At 42.7% G+C, this 23202-nt stretch overlaps 1 protein-coding gene across 2 annotated transcripts in view; it reads right to left on the bottom strand.

Annotated features, from left to right (window-relative positions):
* LOC140724411 (NACHT, LRR and PYD domains-containing protein 3-like) overlaps positions 1-19383 on the bottom strand; it is a 30723-nt gene extending 11340 nt beyond the window's left edge. Inside the window, exons 1-3 of one of the 2 annotated variants that reach the window (XM_073038860.1) lie at positions 19304-19383; positions 8129-8224; positions 4373-4539 (exon numbers count right to left, since the gene is read on the bottom strand). In XM_073038860.1, the coding sequence (XP_072894961.1) occupies positions 4373-4539; positions 8129-8138 (177 nt within the window). In that variant the 5' untranslated portion in view covers positions 8139-8224; positions 19304-19383. Of the gene's footprint in view, positions 1-4372; positions 4540-8128; positions 8253-19303 lie in introns of both variants that reach the window. The other variant, XM_073038859.1, reaches the window with a different exon arrangement.
* Positions 19384-23202: the final 3819 nt, after the last annotated feature.

A 23202-nucleotide genomic window follows, 5' to 3' on the forward strand; every position in this document is an offset into this window, starting at 1 on the left:
GGTTGAGATTTTTGATTGGAGAATGTCTAACTTTGAGGAGATGCGAAATGATTTAGAAGGGGTGGATTGGGGCAATTTGTTTTATGGGAAGGATCTAATACAGAAACGGAGGTCATTTAAAGGTGAAATTTGGAGGGTAGAGAATCTTTATGTTCCTGTTAGGTTGAAAGGAAAGGTTATAAGTTTGAGAGAGCCATGGTTTTCAAGGGATATTGGAAACTTTGTAAGGAAAAAGAGAAAGATCTACAATAAATATCGGAAGCATGGAGTAAATGAGGTGCTCGAGGAATATAAAGAATGTAAAAAGAATCTTAAGAAAGAAATCAGAAAAAAACTACAAAATGATATGGGGTTGCTTTGGCAAGTAAGTTGAAAATAAATCCAAAGGATTTCGACAGTTATCATAATAGCAAAAGGGTAGTGAGGGATAAAATTGTTCCTTCGAGAATCAGAGTGTACGGCTGTGTGTGGAGACAAAAGTGATGCGGGAGATTTTGAACAATTTCTTTTCTTCGGTATTCACTAAGGAAAAGGATTTTGAATTGTCTAAGGTAAGGGAAACAAGTAGGGTTATTATGGAAACTATGATGATTAAAGAAGAGGAAGCACTGTGGCTTTTAAGGAATATAAAAGTGGATAAATCTCCGTCCCCTTACAGGATATTTCCTGGGACCTTGAGGGAAGTCTGCACAGAAATAGCAGGGGCTCTGACGGAAATATTTTAAATATCATTGGAAACGGGGATGGTGCCGGAGTAGTGGCGTATTGCTCATGTAGTTCCATTTTTTAAAAAAGGTTCTAAGAGTAAACCTAGCAATTATACGCCTGTATGTTTGACGTCAGTGGTGGTTAAATTAATGGAAATTATACAGAGATGGTATATATGATTATCTGATAGACAGTGTATGATAAGGAATAGTCAGCATGGATTTGTGCGTGGAAGTTTATGTTTGACAAATCTTAATGAATTTTTTGAAGAGGTTAAGAGGAAAGTTGACGAGGGTAAAGCAGTGGATGTTGTTAATCTGGACTCCAGTAAGGTCTTTGGCAAGGTTCCACACGGAAGGTTAGTTAGGAATGTTCAATCGTTAGGTATTAATATTGAAGTTGTAAAATGGATTCAACAGTGGCTGGCTGGGAGATGCCAGAGAGCAGTGATGGATAACTGTTTATCAGGTTGGAAGCCGGTGGTGCGCCTCAGGGATCTGTATTGGGACCAATGTTGTTTGTCATATACATTAATGATCTGGATGATGGGGTGGTAATTGGATTAGTAAGTATACAGATGATACTAAGATAGGTGGCGTTGTAGATAATGAAATAGGTTTCCAAAGCTTGGAGAAAGATTAAGGCCAGTTAGAAGCGTGGGCTGAAAAATGGCAGATGGAGTTTAATGCTGATAAGTGTGAGATGCTACATTTTGGTAGGAATAATCCAAATAGGACACACATGGTAAACTATAAGGCATTGAAGAATGCAGTAGAACAGAGTGATCTAGGAATAATGGTGCATAGTTCCCTGAAGGTGGAAACTCATGTGAATAGGGTGGTGAAGAAAGCATTTGGTATGCTGGCCTTGATAAATCAGGGCATTGAATATAGGAGTTGGGATGCAATGTTAAAATTGTAAAGCTTATTGGTGAGGCCAAATTTGGAGTATTGTCTACACCTCCGGTCACCGAATTGTAGGAAAGATGTCAACAAAGTAGAGAGAGTACAGAGGAAATTTACTAGAACGTTACCTGGGTTCCAGCACCTATGTTACAGAGAAAGGTCGAACAAGTTAGGTCTTTATTCTTTGGAGCGTAGAAGTTTGAGCGGGGACTTGATAGAGGTATTTAAAATTATGAGGGGGATACATAAAGCTGACGTGGGTAGGCTTTTTCCATTGAGAGTAGGGGAGATTCAAAGAAAAGGACATGTGTTGAGAGCTAAGGGGCAAAAGTTTAGGGGAGACTCGACGGGGACCTTCTTTTACTCAGAGAGTGGTAGCCTTGTGGAACGAGCTTCCAGGAGAAGTGGTAGAGGCAGATTCGATACTGTTATTTAAAAAAAATTATAGGTATATGGACAAGAATGGAATGAAGGGTTATGGGCTGAGTGCAGGTCGGTGAGACCAGGTGAGCGTAAGCGGTCGGCAAAGGCAAGAAGTGCTGGCATCGCCTGTTTCCGTGCTTTAATTGTTATATGGTCAGATGGGTATATAGATTCTGGGGTGTTCCGGTTGTTGCAGGCTTCTATTCACAGAAGACAGTCTTGACTATCATTACCCTTCTTTCACCCTACTTGCCAAAGCAAACCTCATATCTTCTTTTATCTTTTCTAATTTCTTTCTTAAGATTCCTTTTAAATTCCTTATATTCCTCGAGCACCTCATTTACTCCATTCTGCCTGTATTTATTGAAGATCTCTCTCTTTTTCCGAAACAAGTTTCCAATATCTCTTGAAAACCATGGCTCTCTCAAACTTCAAACCTTTCCTTTCATCCTAACAGAAACGTAAATATTCTTTGCCCTTAAAATTTCACCATTAAATGACCTCCATTTCTCTATTCCATCCTTCCCATAAAACAAATTTTCCGACTCCACTCCTTCTAAATCCTTTCGCACCTCCTCAAAGTTAGCCTTTCTCCAATAAAAAATCTCAACCCTGGGTCCAGACCTATCCTTCTCCATATTTATATTGAAACTAATGGCATTGTGATCACTGGACCCCAAGTGCTCCCCAGCACATACCTCTGTCACCTGACATATCGCATTCACTAGCAGGAGATCCAGCACTGGCCCTTCTCTAGTTGGTACCCCTATGTATAGCTGCAAAAAACTATCCTGCACACATTTTACAAACTACAAACCATCCAGACCTTTTACAGAATGCGTTTCCCAGTCTATGTGTGGAAAATTAAAATCTCCCATAATCACAGCCTTTTGCTTCCTACTAATATCTGCTATATCCTTACAAATTTGCTCTTCCAATTCTTGCTCCCAATTAGGTGGTCTATAATACACCCCTATAAGTGTTACTACACCTTTCCCATTTCTCAATTCCACCCAAATAGTCTCCCTTGACGAGCCCTCTAATCTATCCTGCCAAAGTACCGCTGTAATATTTTCTCTGACAAACAATGCAACAACTCCCCGTCTTTCCCGTACGATTCTATCACACCTGAAGGAACGAAATGCAGGAACATTTAGTTGTCAATCGCACCCCTCCTGCAACCATAGCTACAACATCATATTTCCAAGTAACAATCCATGCTGTAAACTCATCCGCCTTTTTTACAATGCTTCTGGCATAATTTAATAACTTCTCCACCTCTTACTCTCCGTTTATACCTAACGGTGCAAACAACTTTACTATCTTCTTTGTCTTCCTTCTCCCCTACATCTTCGGTCTGAGCGCTCCCCTTCTGTATCACTTCCTAGCCTCCTTCAAACACTGTCTCCAAGCACTAATTCCTCAGCCGCGCATTTATCCTCCACCTCATTCCATTCCTACTCTCACTGCCGCGTGACACAGGCAGTAATCCCGAGATTACTACCTCTGCGGTCTTTCTCTTCTACTCCCTTCCTAACTTCCTATGTTCTCCTTTCAGGGCCTCTTCCCTTTTCCCACCGATATGTAGCACGAGCTCTGTCTCTTCACCCTCCCACTTCAGGATATCTTGGACGCGATCAGAAACATCCTGGACCCTGGCACCGGGGAGGCAAACTACCATCCGGTTCTCCTGACTGCATCCACAGAATCGCCTATCTGACCCCCTGTGGCACAACTCTGATCCTATATCTTACGACCTTAACAATATTTGCGCAGGAAAAAATTCCACAGTTACAAAAGGTCAGAAGGTAACTAAACCATGAGACGGGATGGGATACTTGATCAAATGCAGAAGGGTTAGCAGTTCAAAGGGAAAGCAATAGTCAGTAGTGCCTGCGCAACCGATCATGAGGATGATGGTCAACTCCGGATATGAGCTAAGAAAGAAATCACGGCTTATTTGATTTGTGAGTAACCGAGGGGTCCAGAGAACATAAACTGATGTACAGCCGTTAATTTCGAGCATTGGGAGCATGATGGGAAGTCAGAGTAGTGTAAAGTAGTTATCTGTCCACTTGCAATATCTCTAAATTGTCAGTTACATGACAATAATTGTCTGCATCCTAACCTGACTAAAATGAATGTGGTCAGATAATTGGAGAGAGGCTTGTATTGGCTGAATAAAGGTTCAGTATATCTGCATATGGAAACTCCTTTGTTACTGCTGACCACAAGCCTCTCGGCCTTTCTTTGACCAGCTGTTCCTTTACACCGATTTTGTCAGTCTGTGATAGCCGTAGAAGAATTTACACTCAGTCTGTGTCCCTTACACTTACGTGATACTCCGGCCCGGTGAAGTGATCCTCGTCTGTTAACATGAGGCCGAGTCCCTCCACGCCCTCCTCAATCGCCTGCTCCAGTCGGTCCCGATAAAATGTCGTCAACTGGAGCAGTTGGTGATCGACACAATTGGACAGGAAGGCGGAGATTGCAGAGTTCTGATCTGTAAACAACCACAGAAGATCACATCATGATTGAGCCGACTGCGAAGTGAACTTAAACAAATCCTGTCCACAAGTGGATGGTCAATATTCCCACATTCTCGGTTTACGTATGAGCTCAAACACTCCTTACATGCTAAGTATCTATTGCAGCACCTACCTTGGAAGCACATTCCAGACATAGATAATTTTCCGTGGTAAACATCCATCCTAAATTCTCCTTAATAGTTCCGTTCTCATCTTAAACTTATTTCCTCCTGTATTTGTCATTTTCCATACTGAGTAAAACACCGTATACCTGGTATTAATGTATAAACATATATGAGAAGACCCTACTCTCAGCGGCTCAAAGAAAGCATCCGAAATTAGTCCAACCTCTCCTGATGTACAATATTCTGTAATTTAGGTAACAGTCTGGTGGACCACATGTGAGCCCACTCCAAAGGCTGCATAATTCAGTTAACAGAACTGCGCACAATGTTGCAATTTTGCCTTGACCTGAGTTTCATTGACCTACACCACGACATCCCAACATATTGAACATCTCATCCGATGTTCGCACCCAATCTATCTGTACTGCTTTTAAGGAGCTGTGTACTTGCACCCCACTCCGTACACCAATCCTCCACAGGTACCTGACATTTACGATATATTCCTCTGTGACATTGACCTCCCAAAGTGCAACTCCTCACACGTGCCAAGATTAAACTCCATCTGCCTTCTCAGTGTCCATATTTCTAACTAGCTAATATTTTGCTGGATCATTTCTCATTCCGCAATGTACACAACTCCAACAACTAATGTGTCGTCTGTGAACTGTCAATCAGGTCACTTGCGTTTGCTCAAACAAAGCGATAAACATTAATTCTTATGGAACACCACTGGAAACAGACCTCCAGCCAGAAGAACACCTCTCCACGTTTTGTGGCCAAATCACATTTGTATTCCATTTACTGTCTCTGACGGAGAGACTTGGGCCGAAATTTGATTGGTCATTTCCTCCATATATACTGCCAAACCTTCTGATTTCCTTAAGCACTTTTCATGTTGCTACCCTGGTTTTAATTTGCGAAGTGTCTAACCAATGTAAAGGGGGCTGCATCAGGAGCACGGAACCTAATGTGCGGTCCCAGCAAATTTGAAGTCGAGGTGTTCCCACAGCTGGTAGGACTATCTGGAGCGTTGATTCGAAATGAGAAAAGAGGTATATTTGGCAGGTGCTGTACCGAGGCATGGATGTGCCGCTTGGAGATCAGTGCGAATGGAAAAATGATCAAGACTTTCCTGGAGAAGTGATCCCTGCAGAAATCGGAGGTGGGGAGAGATGACGATATCGCGGGGCAGAATCCCATTGGAGATGGCGAAATTTGTGGACGACAACGTGTTGGATTTGGAGGTTAATGGGGTGATAGCTAAGGACAAAATTAACTCTATTACTGTTAAGGCGGCACTAACCTGTCTTGAGCGCAGATGAAAAGGAAATAGTGGTGATGCTGGAGAGGGCAGCATCAGTAGTGGAGAGAGGAATACCTCGTTTCTTAAAGAAAGAGGTTATTTCGGATGTCCTGAAACAAAAAGCAGGGACCTGGGAAGAGATGCGGCGCCGGCGAAGAAACTGAGAAAAGGGAACAGCATTTTTATAGGAGAGAGATTGGGAAGAGATATACTCGAGATAACCGTGGAAATCAGTAGGTTTATAAAAGATATCGGTAGACAATTTCTTTCCAGAGATAGAGGCAGAGAGGTCGAGAATTGGAGGGAGGTATCAAAGAGGGACCAAGTGAATTTCCGGCCAGGGTGGAGGTTAGAGGTAAAGCTAATGAAGTTAATAAGTAGTGTCAAGGCAGTTGTTAATGTAGTGGAGAAAGAATTTGGGTATATAACCGGGGAAAGATTCAAGCATGGACTGATATAAGTACAGTAGCATACAAAGAGACACGCATATTTGTGCCAGTGCGAGCACCCATGGCTGCCTCTCGAGTTTGGAGAAAATGGGAAGAGCGGAAGGAAAAAATGTTCAGAGGGAGGACCAGTTCTGCCAGACGTAGAAGATGGAGTGGAGTTAGCTGTTTCTTTTAACAAAAAAGAAGAGGAGAGCTTCGAGGCCTTCTTAGACCGTGCAAGAAGAATGAACATTCATGGTGAAGGTACGGCGGTCAGGCCGTGGTTTTGAAAATTGTTGAGGACAGCAAAGTCGTGAGAATGGTCATGCCTGTAGCTTGGAAAGGAATGAAACAAGTGGGAATAGAATGGAGTTCAGACATGGTGGCGTGAGGTGTCAGTGGGGCAGGAGTAGGCAGAGACACTACGCCTACCAGGACCATCCAATTTGTGGATCTTGGGTAGACAGTAGAAGCGAGCGTGCAGGTTAAGGAATCTATTGCTTTGGTGGCATCCTCTACAATAGTGAGACGCGACGCAAATTGGGGTGCTATTATGTCGAGCAGCTCAGCCCTATCCGTACAAGCGGGACTTCACGGTGGACAAACATTTTAATTCTGATTCTCGGTTTTGCGTGACTTTCAAAGGCCTCTCTTTGTGCCAAGGTAAAGCTACACCCAAGGTGGAGGAACAACACCTAATTTTCCGTCTGGGGAAAAAAAAACAGCAACCTGATCCTTCTAGAAAACAAATGCCACATCCTCCCCTCCGCACCTCTGCGCCCTTTCTCTATTTCCCAATGTGATATTCTCACCTGCTTATTACTTCCTGCTGGGATTCGACTTATGTGCTCCGATGGTTAGCTCTCGTCTCCTATCAGCTTTCTTCTTCTCTAGACCTTAACCTTTCTCACTCACTTGGATTATCTCATTCTGCAACCACCCTTCCTCCCCGATATTTATAATTTGCATTCTACCCCCTTCCATCTCATTCCTGATGAAGCGTCTTGGTCCAGTATCTCGAATATCTGTTTATGTCCATGTCTGACATACCGAACTCTTCCCGGATGTGTTATGCGCTGCTCTGGAATTCGAGTATCCACATGCATTCTCGTGTTTATTTTATACTAAGATCTTTTTCCTGCTCCTAGACCCCTCACAGCATCTCCTTCACTGGGAACGTTCTGAGCTTGGCAAGGGAACCACCCTCCAGGAAACTCTCCTGAAATTCACGTAACAGGATCAGGGAACAGGATAGGGAAATTTCCATAACTGGAACTGTACTCTCGCATTCGTGCTCTCCTGGAAATGTCCCAATTTTCTTCCGCTGCCTTTTATAATTGCAATTTGAAGGCACCTCCACGTAGGGAGCTGTCTAAGGGTGAAACTTAATGTCTCTTCTCTGGCCTATTACACATCAGATAAGAACTGTTGTCATACTCCTGTCTGTGTCTCATCTACATCTACCTAATTCAGGACCTCCTGTTCCTTTAATTCGGATAAAGGTTTCCATGTTGAGTGGATTGCATCGATTATTCCTGATGTCATGCACCTGTGATGGAACTGATTGATTGATCCACTACTCAAGGCCGCTTTTTGGGAACAATGTAAAAGGGCACCTCTCTGTGCTCCCTTTGGCGCCTTCGTATGTTTCGTTCTCGATATGTTAGCTACAGTAAGCGTTTGATAATTACAATCCCAGTGACATTACCTGTAGCCATTTGGGTTCTGACTGACAATTGTTTAATGCCGTCTTCTGGTTTTCACTTTGTTCCGGTTCAGGAAATCTCCATCTGCTGATGATGCTCTGAATTACACACAACAAAAAGACTGAGCTGGAGAGAGATAATGAAGATGATGATCATGAAAACAACAACAACAACAGCAATAATCATAATATTAATAATAATAATAATAATAATAATAATAATAATAATAATAAACATTATAGATCTTGAGTGCGAAATTCATTTGTTACAGCAGCTACATTTAAAACGTATTTTGCAGTGTGCAGGATTAAATAATATTGAAGTACAGGGCATGATGAGTTTACAGTATATCGTCTTTCTGCATACCAGCAACATATAGCAGCAAAGAAGACTGCCCTCTGCACAAAAAGCAGATATCCAGATTGACGGATCTGAGCTCCCTTAGATCATCCCCATCTTGTAAACAGCCTGCTCATCCCCATCTTGTAAACAGCTTTGGTGTTTTTTTTTCCCAGTCTAGTCTGTTACCTTTGCAAATATGACAGCACCTCCATGTCTTGTAACACTTGGCTTAGGGACTAACTTCCATAGCCTGTCTGCCGTGTTCTACTGGTGAGTTAATGAAAAATGACAGCACGGATACAGTGCCTTCGGCCCAATGCGACGATGCTGATGACAATGCCAAAAGAGATGATCGCAAATTCCTGTGATGAGCCCAAACGCTCCGGGCACCGCCCCTCCTTGAGCCCATTAAACTCTTTCAGGCATTTCCTCCTGCAGTTCACCAACTTCCGTTACTGCGCATATCACTTCTAAATATCTCCTACTCACCCTGAATTTAATCCCCTTGTTTAGTCTCTACCTCCAAAAAGGAAGCCCACTAAGAGGCCTGTCAGCTATTACTGGATGCAGTAGGGCATCGTCTAGTTAGTGCATCCCCATACTATATGAGGAATCGTTCTTGGATATAACAAAAATATTTTACCCTATTTAAGCATGTTCTGAATAGAGGGTGGGAATCAATATCAGGCAAGTGAAGTCAACAATAACAATGATTCTGTGATATTTGTATTTTATCAAAACTGCTGACATATCTGCTCAATGTCCCGGGATATATGTGTGTGTGTGTGTGTGTGTGTGTGTGTGTGTGTGTGTGTGTGTGTGTGTGTGTGTGTGTGTGTGTGTGTGTGTGTGTGTGTGTGTGTGTGTGTGTGTGTGTGTGTGTGTGTGTGTGTGTGTGTGTGTGTGTGTGTGTGTTGGAGGGGGCTGGTGTTCTTTAGGAATGCTCCCTTTCTGTTTCTGACCTTTTGCCCGAAGTCCTCCGTTTCTGCAGCTGTGATACTTTTAAGGATTAACAAATCCACTCGTCCCCATTTCACAGCCATGCGTATGAATTTTGAAATAAGTAAACCCGGAACATCAAATGGGCAACCTTTCCTTTTAACTAGCAATGTTCTGTAATGGTGGCAGCAAGTACCATCCATGTACTGAACCATGTTCTAAGTTACTGTTATTCTGAATACTTACTCTGTTGGCGTAAACACATTTCAACCTATTCAACTGACTACATGATGCCCTGTTCAAATCCTATTCTTCCACAGTCTTTCCGAACACAGATTCTACATTTAAATCATCTGCACCCTCGTTTGACAGAACAATCTGCTTCCCATCGCCCTACCAACTGATTTGAAAACTGTCACCAGCAGCTTCAGTGGAACTGCCTTCATGCTCATTAGTCAATAACTAGTTCACTTCTGCTTGTTTTTGGTTCAACTGGGAACTTAACTTCATTCCAATTCCTACCTCTTCTTCATCATAGATTAATGGATTCTGACAATTTAATCAGTAGAAAAAAATATCGATTTAAACTATTGTTTGGCAATTGCAATTGAGGAGTGAAGGAAATGAAGTTTTGTGACATTTTGCTTTAAAGAATGTTCTCAGCAGAGGTTTGAATGACGATATACTGGAGGGTGGGTTTATCATTGCAGCTTGTTGAAATGACAGGTTGTTGTAGCTTAATGCAATTCCACCTTTCTTTAATAACGGCAGCACAATGCACCTGGGGCACTTTATAAAGGGAGGAAGTTTGAGTATGACGTAACATACCCATGGAAGAAAACATCAGAGCTGAACAACCGCTATTTCAGAGGATGCATGATTTTGAAAGGAGGAAATATGAGTGGTTTTAAATCGCTGGGTTGTTGACAGCTCGTTACCAGACCCAATCATTACAACCGTGTCCGCCATAGGCATAATTGGTACAGATGAGCACATTCACTCCAACTACGTCCTACAGCATTGCAATGTCTGAAATGTCAGTGTTTGAGCAAATTAGACTCTCTATACTTTCTCCTCACTGAGTCAATGCAAACTGTGAGTGGGAACTGAGAGCAACGCATTCCTGCCCAATGTTCTTAAAAAACAAACTCACTGAAGTTTAGACAATGAATGCAAATCTAGTGATCTCAGTGAACAAAATTGCAGTTGTCCCTTGCACTTGAGAAACACTGATAAGGGATACAAAAGGGCATTGGGTCGATCGAGTCTGCTCTACAATCTAACATTGGCTGATCTTTTTTCCAAAGCCGTATTCCTGCCTTCCTGCGTTAGCGGTAAAACAACAAGAACATAACTACACACAACGACAACTTCCACTTGCCTCTGTCGCAACATATTCCACAGATTAACCAATATTTGGATGAATAATTTTCTCTCATCTCAGTTTTAAAGGGAAGCTTCTTTATTCTTATGTTCTGCTGTCAGATCCCAGAATCTCTACCAAATGGAAACATCTATTTAGGAGGTTTAAATAACCACCTTCACCACCCTGTCTCTGACGCCGCTGAACAATGGCGCAGAACCATTAAAGGTTCCCCATACAGAACACCTTTATTAATGATTATTGTTGTAAACATTGTTAGCAACCACTGTACTGAACCCACTTCGGCAAATTACAGGCACATTGGTACCAGTATTATTTACTGGGAATATTGTTGTTTCTTTACTGCTTTACTAACTGTCGCAAAATGAGCGCCTGTGCAGAGGTCCATTTCTAGGAGACATAGACCACACCCGGGTGAAGTAATCAAGTGAAACTGGAATTACTAGATCCGTTCAGCAGGTGTGGTAGGGAAAGGAACAAAGGTAACGATTCAGGTTCACAATCTTTCATAAGAACGTCTTCAACCATTATCCAATTCTTAGTACAGATTTATCATGCCCTGAGAGGCTGAATAATATTGGGCTGTTTTCTTTGGAGTGTTTGAGGGAAGGTCTGATAGAGGTTCATAAGTTTATGGGAGGCATACATACAGGGGCATTTGTTTCCCAGGGTTGAAATGTCTAATACCAGAGGACTTGCATTGGAGGTGAGAGGAGGTAGTTTAAAGGGGGATGTCAGTAAGAAGTTTTTTTTTTATTCTGAGTCGTGTCTGTTGGAATGGTGGTAGAGTCAAATATATTAGAGGCGTCTAGGAAACATTTGGGTAGAAACATGGATATAAGAAAGCTGGCTGCATTGTGTAGGTAGGAGAGATTAGTTTTTGGAGGATTTTGATTTTTTGATAAAAATTTTGGCAGGTTCAGCACAACAGTGTGGGGCGAAGGGAATGATCCTGTGATGCGCTGTTCTCGCTCCACCATCTAGGGTTTCTGTATGACTCCCATTTACTGCCAAACAATTGAGAGTGAGGGGGAATTTCCAAAGATGAATTGAACACTGAACATCCAGGCCCATTTTTACTGGTGCAAACTGGAACAGCCAATTTATTCACAGCCTTTCCCAATGAGAGATCGAATGAGACTCTTAAAGTTCTAACGTGAATAAGACAACGACCAGATAGACTATATCCCGGAGTCATTAGAGAGGATGCTTAAGAGATTCCGCAGATTCTAAAATAATACAAATTATGTATGAAGTAAAAAAATGGACAGATACCACAAAGTATCCAATGATTGTTTAAAATGAGAGAAAGTCAACATGAATTGAGACGAACATGTATATTTCAAAAACGAAGGATAAGAACACATTTTTTTAAAAAAAATATAGTATTACAGTCAGAGGGGTGAAACTATGGAACTGTTGTAGTGAGAATTAAAAAGAACATGCACCACACTTAACAAGCTAAAAAAAAATAAAAATAATTTAAAGAACAAATAAAAAATACATGATTTAAAATGAATGGGAGTAATGTAAATAACTGTTACATGGAATTGGATTTTGTTTTAAAAGATTATGTTTTTTTGGATGTGATGATTGACGTCAATGTTTTTGTATAAGTAAGGGGGTAGGCGTAATAAACTGTAGTAACAGCCTACTCCCTTTCAGTCTGTTTAAAAGATTTTTATTATTTAATTTTGTCTTATGAAATCATCATTGAAAATTATGCTTGTTGTTATGTTTGCACTGACCGAAATAAAATGAAATAAATTCATTCGTTCAATAGTAACTGATGCATTGGTCATGATCTTTCAAGAATCACTTGATACTTCTTGTATGGTCCGGGAAGGCTGGAAGATTGCACATGACCCTGCGGCGCTTAGGAATAGAGGAAGGGAAAATAATGGAAATTATAAGCCAGTTCGCAGAACCTCAGTGATTGAAGTCTATTATTAAAGATCAGGTTCCGAGGTACTTGGAGACTAATCATAAAATAATTCAAATTCAGCACGGTTTCTGTAAAGATAAATCTTGCGTGACAAATTTGTTAGAGTTCTTCGAGGAAGTAAGAAGTTGGATGAACAAAGGGGTTTCAATGGATGCCATTTACTTGAATTTTCAGAAGGCATTTCATAAGGTGCCACTCATGAGGCTGCTAACAAGATGTTCATATGACGTTACGAATAAGATAAGGTAGCATACTGACATGGATAGCAAAATGGATGACTGGCAGGAAGCAGTGATTGGTAATAAATCCGGCATTTTTCTGGTTGGCTGTATGTGACCAGTGATGTTCCTCAGGGGTCAGAAATGAGACCGCTTGTTTTCACATTGTTTGCCAACGATGAGTATAATGCAGTTGATGGCTTTGCTGCAAAGGTTGCGAATGAAACATCGAAACGCAGAAACATAGGCTCACAGATGGGTGTCGAAAATGTCTTTACCTTAGAACTACGTATTACCTATAGCCCTCTGTTTCTCTAAGCTCCATGTATCCATCCAGGGGTCTCTTAGAAGACCTTATCGTTTGCGCCTCCACCACCGCCGCAGGCAGCCCATTCCAAGCACACTCCACTCACTTTGTAAAACACTTACCCCTGACATCTCCTCTATACCTACATTCAAGCACATTAAAACTATGCCCTCTAGTTATAGCAATTTCAGCCCTGGGACAAAAAAAGTGCCTCTGACTATCCACACGATCAATGCCTCTCATTATCTTGTACACCTCTATTAGGTCATCTCTCATCCTCCTTCACTCCAAGGAGAAAAGGCCGAGTTCACTCAATCTATTCTCATAAGGCATGCTCCCTAATCCAGGCAACTTCCTTGTAAATGTCCTCTGCAGCCTTTCTATAGTTTTCACAACATTCCTGTAATGAGCTGATCATAATTGACCACAGTACTCCAAGTAGGGCCTAACCAGGGTCTCACATAGCTGCAACATTACCTCTTCACACTTAAACTCATTTCCACGATTGACGAGAACCAATGCACCGTAAGCTTTCTTAACCACAGAGTCAATCAGCGTATCAGCTTTGAGAGTCTAATCAACTCCGACCCCAATATCCCTTCGATCCTCCACGCTGCCAAGAGACTTGTCAATAATGCTATATTCTACCATAATATTTTAGCAACCAAAATGAACCAACTCATACTTATCTTGGATGAACTCCATCTGCCAATTTTGAGCCCAGTTTGGTAATCGATCAATGTCCCGCTGTAACCTCTGCTGCCCCTCCACACTATCCACAATACCCCTACCTTTGTGTCAACAGCAAATTTACTAACCCATCCCTCCACTTACTGATTCAGGTCATTTCCCAAAATCATAATGAGTGGGAGTCCAGAACAGGGCCCCGAGGCACACCACTGGTCACCGGCCTCCATGCAGAATATTATACGGAGATTAGTGAGTGGGTAGGTACTGCTCAAGAAGCAATGAGATTCCTGCAGGACTTAGACAAATTTGAAGAAAAGACAAAAAAAAGCAGATGGAATACATGTTCCGAAATGTATGATAATGTATTTTGTTAAAAAGGGACAATAGTGCGGACTATTGTCTAAATGTGGAGAAGCTTCAATCATCACCGGTGCAAGGAGATTAGGAGACCTCATGCTAGACTAGCAGAAGGTTAATTTACAGGTTGAGTCTGTGGTAAAGTTGGTACATTCAATGTCGGTTATTATATCAAGGGCAACAGAATATAAAATCAACAATATAATGCTGAGCCTTTATAAGACAATAGTCAGGCCACACTTAATGTTTTGTCAATAGTCTTGGGCCCCATATCTCAGAAAAGATGTGTTGTCTTTGGAGAGAGTCCAGAGAAGGTTTACGAGGATGATTCCGGGAATGATGAGATTAATATATAGGAGGGGCTGGCAGTTTAGGGCCTGTACACACTGGAATTTAGAAGAATGCGGATTGTTCTCATTGAATTTTCTACGACTATCTAGGCTGGATGTGGAGAAGATGATTCCTATGGTGGTGTTATAAAGTAGTGGGCACAGACTCAAAATTAACGGTCGACTCTTTAGAATAGATGGAAGGACTATTTTTTTTCAGCCAAAATAGAGTAAATTTGTGGAATGCACAATTAAGGCGGAGGCTGATTGTTTCCTGATGAGTCAAGGCATCAAAGGATACAGTTCGAAGGCAAGTGTATGCGGTTGATTGGGATCCGGGATCAGCAATGATGGAATAGAGGTGCAAACCCGATGGGCTGAATGATGAAATTTTGCTCCTATGTCTTATGGTGCTAAGCTCTTAAAACGACTACCGCCCGGTGGTACTAAAGCCAACCAACAGGACTGATTTGAACGACTGATAATGGCACGCATGTTGCTACCGGATTTCAGTTCGACACTCAACAGTATTGTCCGTCAGACGCTGATGAACATTTACTTACTATTGTGTTTATTCGTGTTTACTACTCCGGTGTAGTAGTGTTTACTAATCCGTCTAAACACACCACTGTGCAACTGGGTGTTTGACTTCCGAACCAACAGACCTCAGACAGTAAGAACGCCCAAACGCCCCTCTCTCCTCATCATCATAAACACACGTGTCCAACCCCCTAACTTTATGGCTGTGTGCTGAGACTATTGCCGTACACTTTGCTCACCGATAATTGCACGGCGAAACATTTAAGTTCGCCAGTGACATGACAGTGGTGAGTCTTACCACAAACAGCCAAGATGCAGCATACAGAGAGAAGAGCTAAGGAGCTTTGTACCACGGAAATAACCTCTTCCTCAAAGTCAACAAGTCAAAGCAGATGGCTATCGACTTCAGGAGAACTTACACAACTCATGCCCTTTTTGACTTCGGCAGAACAGTTGCGGAATCTGCGAGAAGCTTCACACTCCTGGGAATGGACTTCTCACTCAACCTCTTAAGGTCCAGGAAAACATTCCACGCCATCAGAAAAGCTCAACAACGCCTTGACTTTCTGAGGAGCATGAACAGATCCGGACTATGCATGTATGCTCACGTTTTTCTACAGATGTGCAGTAGAGGGCATCCTAGCATGCTGCATCAGTCCATGGTGCGGGAACCGCATTGAGGTGGACAGGAAGACTATATAATTGGTTGTGTAATTGGTTTTTGTCCCATTCATGTGGGGGTTACCTACGTAGCATCCATGCCAGGACCACCAGACTCAAACGAAGATCAACACTTTCGCCCATTAAGCCAACCCGCCACAATATATCTCACCACCAGTTTTAAATTTCCTATCAGTCGCCATATGCCCAACCTCTTCTGTGCCCAGTGTAATTTTATGGTCATAGAATCCATGTATATAAGCTGTATTATGCTTTAATTTTGTAATGATTGCATTCTTTATCTTATTGTTTTGTATGTCCTGATGTGGATCCTGAGTAACAATTACTTTGTTCCCCTTTACTGTCTGCACTGGAGTGACGTTAAACAATCTTGAAGCTTGAGCCATGGGGGAAATTATCATGACAACCTGTATTATCGATACTCCCTTTTGATTTTATAAACTACTACAATGTCAGCCTTCATTCTCCTCTACTCTGTGGAATAAAGATCCAGCATGACCAGTCTCTCCGTGTACCTAGGACCTCTAGTCAGGCAGCATGCTTTCAAATCTCTAATGCACCTTCTTCAGCTTGATAACGTCTTTTCTATAGTAGCGTGACAAGAACGGTACATAATACTGTGTGTGACCTCACCATCTGGTTATATAACTACAATATAATATCCGTAGACCTAAGCTCATTAACCTAGATAATGAAGGAGGGCATGTTTTCTTTACCACACTCAATACTTGCATGTTCACTTGCAGCGAACTGTACACTTGTGCACAATGTCACTCTGTTCCACTACCCTCGGTGCCCGCCCATTCATCATACAAGTCTCAGTATGGTTTGACTGTACAAAATGTACTATCTCTCACTTGTACGTTGAAAAACATTTCCTTTTCCTTAGCTCATTACCATAACTAACCAAGATTTCTTTTAAATTCACTGTACCTTGTTGCAATATCAAACAGACACCCTAATTTGGTATCAAACTTGCTAAATGTGCTGTGTACATTCATAGATAAAACAATAGCGTTAACAATGAATGGTAGAGGTCTCAACATTGAGACGCACACACCAAACGCGACAAGCCTCCATTCGCAAAATTCATCTTCAATCATCGACCTCTGCTTCCTGTCATCGAGCGCGGTGTGGAACCACCTCGCGAGCTCTCAGTGAAACCCATCTGACCTCACCTTGCAGATCAGCTCTGGGATCTTGTTGAACGCTGTACTAAAAATCCATATAGAAAACATTATTTACCAGCGTCATCTATCCTCATAGTTACTGGTTTCTTTCACTCCAAAGTGTTTGACGTATGACATCCCGATAAGCGGTTTAGTCAGTGAGTTCTCCACAACCTATGTCCAAACGCCAGAGACTTCAGCTTCACTGCAGACTGAGAAAATTACAATCTCAGATATAGAAATACCAATCTGGACAGAAGTCTGGGATCTGCCAGTTCCATATTCTCAGAAACACCGTCCCAATATTATAACCCACACAGACATTTTGGTGCCAGCGGTTAGCCGTGATGTTCCTGCCATTTCCGATTCACACACTAAGGCAGAATTAGAACCTAATAATCCTCTGCCTGTGCCCGCGGCTCATGCTGCTGTAGGTTGTGAGACAATGCAGATAAATGTCATCTTGTCTCCAGCAGCGAAACAGAGCAGGTTTTATCGGTGAGTGAGATCGTGCCCAGCACAACTGTCTGCCATGTTTCCCACTGTGTAGCAGGAACGAAATGGTTTTAGTATAAAATGATACAACAGAAAATGCAGAAAGTCAACACATTAAACTACATCTGTGAAAGGAGAAAAGGTGGAAGGCACAGTTTAAAAACAGGGAATGTAAAAGTTGCTACCGTTCTGCTGTGTTTCCAGTATTTCTTGCTTTTGACTTTAAATACCTTGCAAAAGTAATATATATTTTTCCTCTCTGTTTTCATGCAGAGATATCAAGTGGTTGCAATATGCTTGGCTCTCTACAAACTGTTCAACGGATTTATATAAATGCCACCCCACCCTCACCAATTTGTTATCTCTAAGTTCACTCTGTCCCTGCTGTCATGCATTCCATATCCATCAATGTTCACAGCTTCATTTCCCGCCACTATCATTCAGTTGCATTTGCCCCTGAGGTCTCTGTATTTACGCTGAGTAACAGTGAGCACAGAGCGATAAAAATGTGCAACACTTCTTGCAGACCTTGTGGACTGTTACCCAGGAAACAGAGGAAGTGGTTCACCAAAATTAACTGAAAAAGGAAATAACAAACTCAACGTAATATGCTACGAGTTTTATTATGACGAACACTAACACTATAGCCATTTTGTAATGGTGAACTTAAAATTCTAATTAATGTTTTTACCCTGCCTCGTGTTGTATACAATTAAACCTCTGATAGTTCTAGCTAACAAAAAAAATCCTGGAAAATTCAATGAAGCAAATGGTGAGAGACAACATTCTGCAATGAAGACAAAGGTCAGAAGAAAGTTTGCTGATATATATCATTGAGCTGGTGAGATACAGGCTGGACGGAGTTTGAATGACAGGATGCGGAATAAGCAGATGGAGCCAGATGGCAAAAGGGATCTAGGACAATCACAGATGTTCCTCCAGCAAAACACAGATACTGAATTAATAGTCCATACTACTACATAAATGATCTTAAAATGAAAAAGATAGAACAAAAAAAAACTTTGGAAACTGCCCTTTGACGGTCACCAAATTGTATCAAGGCTTCGTAGAAAGTATCCTATCTGGATACTTCACGCCTTCGAACGGCTGCTGCTCTGCCCATGACTTCAAGGAACGACAGAGAACTGTGGATACAACTGAGAACATCAGAAAAGCAACCTTCCCCTCCATGGTCTCCGTCCATTACCTTATGTCAGCTCAACGTGCTGTTGTAATGTATTGATCTGCATGGGTGGGATGCAAGACAAGATTTTTACTGTACATCTGCACATGACCGTAATAAACCGATTCCCCAAAACGACAGGATGTGCCCGAACAGGATCTCACTGCCGAGTCGCACTGCCGGGTCCAACCGGGCGAAATATAAAAATACACGTACCAGTGCTCCGAAATTGCGATTACTGCTTAACATTCTCTGTCCGCAAAAACACAAAAGGCCGAATGGCCTCTTTTCCTGTCCCGGAATCACGTAATACTATTAGTGGCCCCAAGCATCGATCAAGGTGAAGTTCGAATCTGCTACAGGGCCGGGAGATGGAGATTCGTGTAGTCCGACTTCAAAACCACATTCCGCTCCTCGGACCAGAAAACCAGGGGCTGAGTGCGGGCTCATCTCAGGCGGTTTGGTGTGCACGTCCCGCAACCCGGACCGATCCCGGCAGATTCTGTCCAGAAAGCGGGACGAGGGGGCGTTCGGGGAATTTAACAGGCTCACTGCTCAACATCAGACCTACCTGCTCGGGACCGGCCGCAATACTCACCGAAGCGAACTTGATGATTGCTCACCGAACGGAAAGAAAACCACCGACCATCCGGAAAACAAGCATGTGCAAAGTGATCTCTGTGAGTTGAGAGCGGGAGGCGGGGCCTCAGAAACTCGCAGATGCTGCAGAACTGCGGTGAGATGGAAGCAGGAAACGCGGTCACGTGACCGGTTGTGGGCCTGCTATGCCAATATCTGAATCATGATATGAATCAGATAACTTAAATCAGTAGTGTAAAGGTAGTAATTTAAAGTAATAGATCTATTACTTATCTTAATTGAGTGGCAATTCTAAACAGCCTGGGATGCAGTTTTGAAATTTCTGATGGGAGACTTAACTGAAGGCAGGATAGTTGAATGCTCCTCTTCTGGGATTTCGGAAGGCAGGGCGAACTCCATCGTCGCTGCAGACTTAATCTGCGAGAAGTACATCAAGCTGAAGCTTCAACAATCCATGTTAAGAAGATGGCGCTCGAACTGGATGAACTCCGGATCATTCGGCAGGCTGCTGAAGTGATTAGTAGGACATACGGAGAGTCAGCTGCACCCAAGCTGCAGGACATAAGAGTCTGACTGACAATCAGGAAGGGCAAAGGGGTTAAGGTGCCAGTCCAGAGTATCCCTGTGGCCATCCCCCTCAACAACTGGCTTAGATACTGTTTGTCGTGTGGTGAGGGAGATGATGCATGATTAACTTAACAGAGCAAACTCACATTTGGCTGGTCTCTGGCACTGAGTCTTGTTCTGTGCTTTCAGAGGGAAGGGAGATGAACAAGGTGAAACTACACATACACGTTAAACAACCCGCAGATTCTGCAGATCTGCGGCAAAATGGGATTGGACAGCAGAATCTCCTGATCGCTTGGTGGTTTGCCACCCGAAACGCTATCTCTGCTTCTCGTCCGTCTCTCGCTGCTCAAACTACCTGCTGCATTTTCCCCATATATTCGGTGTCCACATTTTTAGAAGTCATGGGTTCGATTCCCAGTGCGGTCTGACAAACAATTCACAATGAAACTGGAAATATACAGGTTTCATTCAAATCACTTCAGAAGGACATTGCCAGAACTGGCGACACCTGAGGTATAAGGAAAGATTGAATTATGTAGGACTTAACTCCTTGGAAAGTAGAAGACTGAGAGGAGATTTAATAGAGGCAAACAAAATTATTACGGATATAAATAGGGTTAATTCAAGTCCGCTTTCTGCACTCAGTTTGGGTGGGTATAGAACCAGAGATGTTGGGTTATGTGTGAAAGGTTAAAAGTTTAAGGGGAAATATGAGGGGTAAATTCTTCACTCACAGGGTCATAAGAGTTTGGAATGACTGCCTTTGTAAGTGATGCATATGATCTACATTTCGAAGTTTGGGACAAGTATGCATGTGTGCACGGACAGTAGTGATATGGAGAGCTATCTTCCACGTGCAGGACGACGGGTGTAGGCAGTGTATATGCTTTGGCGTGGACTAGGGACTAGGGACCGAAGGGTCAGTTTCTCTGTTGTACTTTTATTGGACTCTACTAAAGCCCAAATAATTGTAAAAGTCACTTTCACTCTTATAGCCCACAACTCCTGCCACGCCCTTGACCTCCCTCCCGACGCACTGCACGTCAGTCTCTCACTATTTAAACACGCTCGGTGTCTCTATTTCTCCTGTAGAAGTGGGTGATCTCATATTCCCAAAATGGACTCCAGCTGATCTGTTGTTTCCACCCACTCCTTTTGCCCCCGTTACCGCAAAACCACTCGACAAGGGGCAAGGAATATAGAACAGTACAGCACAGCGACAACATTGAGCCAAAGCAATTAAATCAATATTCAAATGACCAACTGAACTAATCCATTCTGCTTACATTAATGTCTGCATGATTCCGTGTCCCTGATATTCAAGTTCCTATTTAAATGTCTCTTAGAAGCCCCAGTGTACATCCCTGAACAACCACACCAGGCAGCAACAGAGTTTTCACCTCACATCTAATGCTCATCTTAGGTAGATGGCGTCAGATTGTTGGGTTTTGGTGAGGTTCGCGAGCTCTAATGAATGAGACGGCAGGCCGCAATCACAAGTTCAGTTGCTTACTGCGATGCCAGAGGTAGACACCTTTCGAAAAATTGCAAAAATATTTACTGCAAACATAAAACGTATCTTTTGTTTTGAACGCAATATCTCGCTTATTGAAAGAAAACCAGCCACCTGCCTCCTTCACCAGCCTGTCAATCTATGTGCTACCTTTCAGTATGCCGTGAACTTAGACTCCAGGACCTCTTAGCACCTGGACACTGCAAAGTATCTTCTATTTAACTGTGGGCTCTCCCTACATTTGATCTACCAACGTGCCAAGATAATCGTCACTACTCCAATCTCACTGCCCTTTGTCAGGTCCTGTTAAATTTATTGCCCGGTGCACATGAGCGGAAATGTACAGGTCAAGAGAAACACTGTCTTGCAGCAGCATCACAGGCAAATACTTAAAGATAAACCATAGAACATGAATTAAACAATAATGTGTCATTAACAATAGAAAACATAAGGCTTGAGTCAACATCAGACTGCGAAATTTTGAATTTGGTCCCTCAGCCAAATTGCTGAAACAGTTTGGGAACAAATGGGTTCCAAGCACCGGTCCCGACAACACGCACTGGGACATCCTGGACACCCAAGAAGGGTCTGGTTATTCCTTCACTTTTAACACACAGACAACATGAACAGCAGCAGGCCACTCGGCCTCTCCAGTCCGTCCTGTCATTCACCAAGACATCGGGCAGGTCTATTCTTTCTTCTCAACACCACCCCTATTCGTGCATTCATAGAGCATAGAACATAGAATAGTAGAGCTCAGTACAGGTCCTTTGGCCCCCAATGTTGTGCCGACCCTCCAATATAACCACCCACGTTAAATTCCTCCATATACCTGTCTAGTAGTCTCTTCGATTTCACTGGTGTATCTGCCTCTACCACTGACTCAGGCAGTGCATTCCATGCATCAACCACTTTCTGAGTTAAAAACGTCCTCTGATATATCCCTTTGAACTTCCCACCTCTTACCTTAATGCCATGTTCTCTTAAAAGAGTAAAAGTAAAAGTAAACACTGCAATTCCCCAGAGCATTGGCTTCACTGGCAGGTCAACACACTACCGTTGTTTGCTCCGCAGTGTGGGTCATCCATCCAATCCCCTCCACCTTGGTGTCAAACGTTTCCTTAGATAAGCCTCCCACTGAGAAACCGCTCCTCTCGTTCCCTCCCAACTGTCAATGGACCCCCTCACTCGATCTAAACGGAAGCCTCTTGCTGCTTGATTCTCCCACCTGGACAATCATCCTTCCTGAATCATCCTCTCACACTATCTTTATCCTTTCAATAAAATCTTTCTCCTTCGTTCTTGTGCTGTGATCCGTTCCTGTGAAGTCGGCTTTAAGCTGGTGCAGAGTGGATCTTCGCACCTGCAGTTATGTTTTCCCTTTCATAGCAAGCATGAAAGTTGTTGAGCTCGTCTGGTAGTGAAGCATCACTGCTACTCATGCGATTGGGTTTCAACTTGGAGGAAGTAATGTCCTGCATCCGATGTGGACGACCTCGATCAGAGTAGTTTCTTCGCTTTTGAAATGATCCCCCGGAAGCTTAGCATGGCCTACATTTGAAGTCCCAGATATTAAATGATCGAGCAGGTAGCAAACGACGAAGCTTGCCGTTCGTCCAAAGTTTTTGATTTGGGAATGCACAGTCAGTTCTCGTAGGCACGCACTCATCCACACAGTTTTTAATGAAGTCCGTAACAGCTTCGGCATACTCATCCGGATTCAGATATAAATCCCCGATTATAGCCCAGTCCTGTGCTTCCTTTGTCCATACCTTCCCAACTGTTGCTATGGCTTACAGTCTCTCCCTATACGC

The sequence above is a fragment of the Hemitrygon akajei genome, unplaced genomic scaffold (assembly GCF_048418815.1).
Source record: "Hemitrygon akajei unplaced genomic scaffold, sHemAka1.3 Scf000207, whole genome shotgun sequence".
NCBI lineage: Eukaryota > Metazoa > Chordata > Chondrichthyes > Myliobatiformes > Dasyatidae > Hemitrygon > Hemitrygon akajei.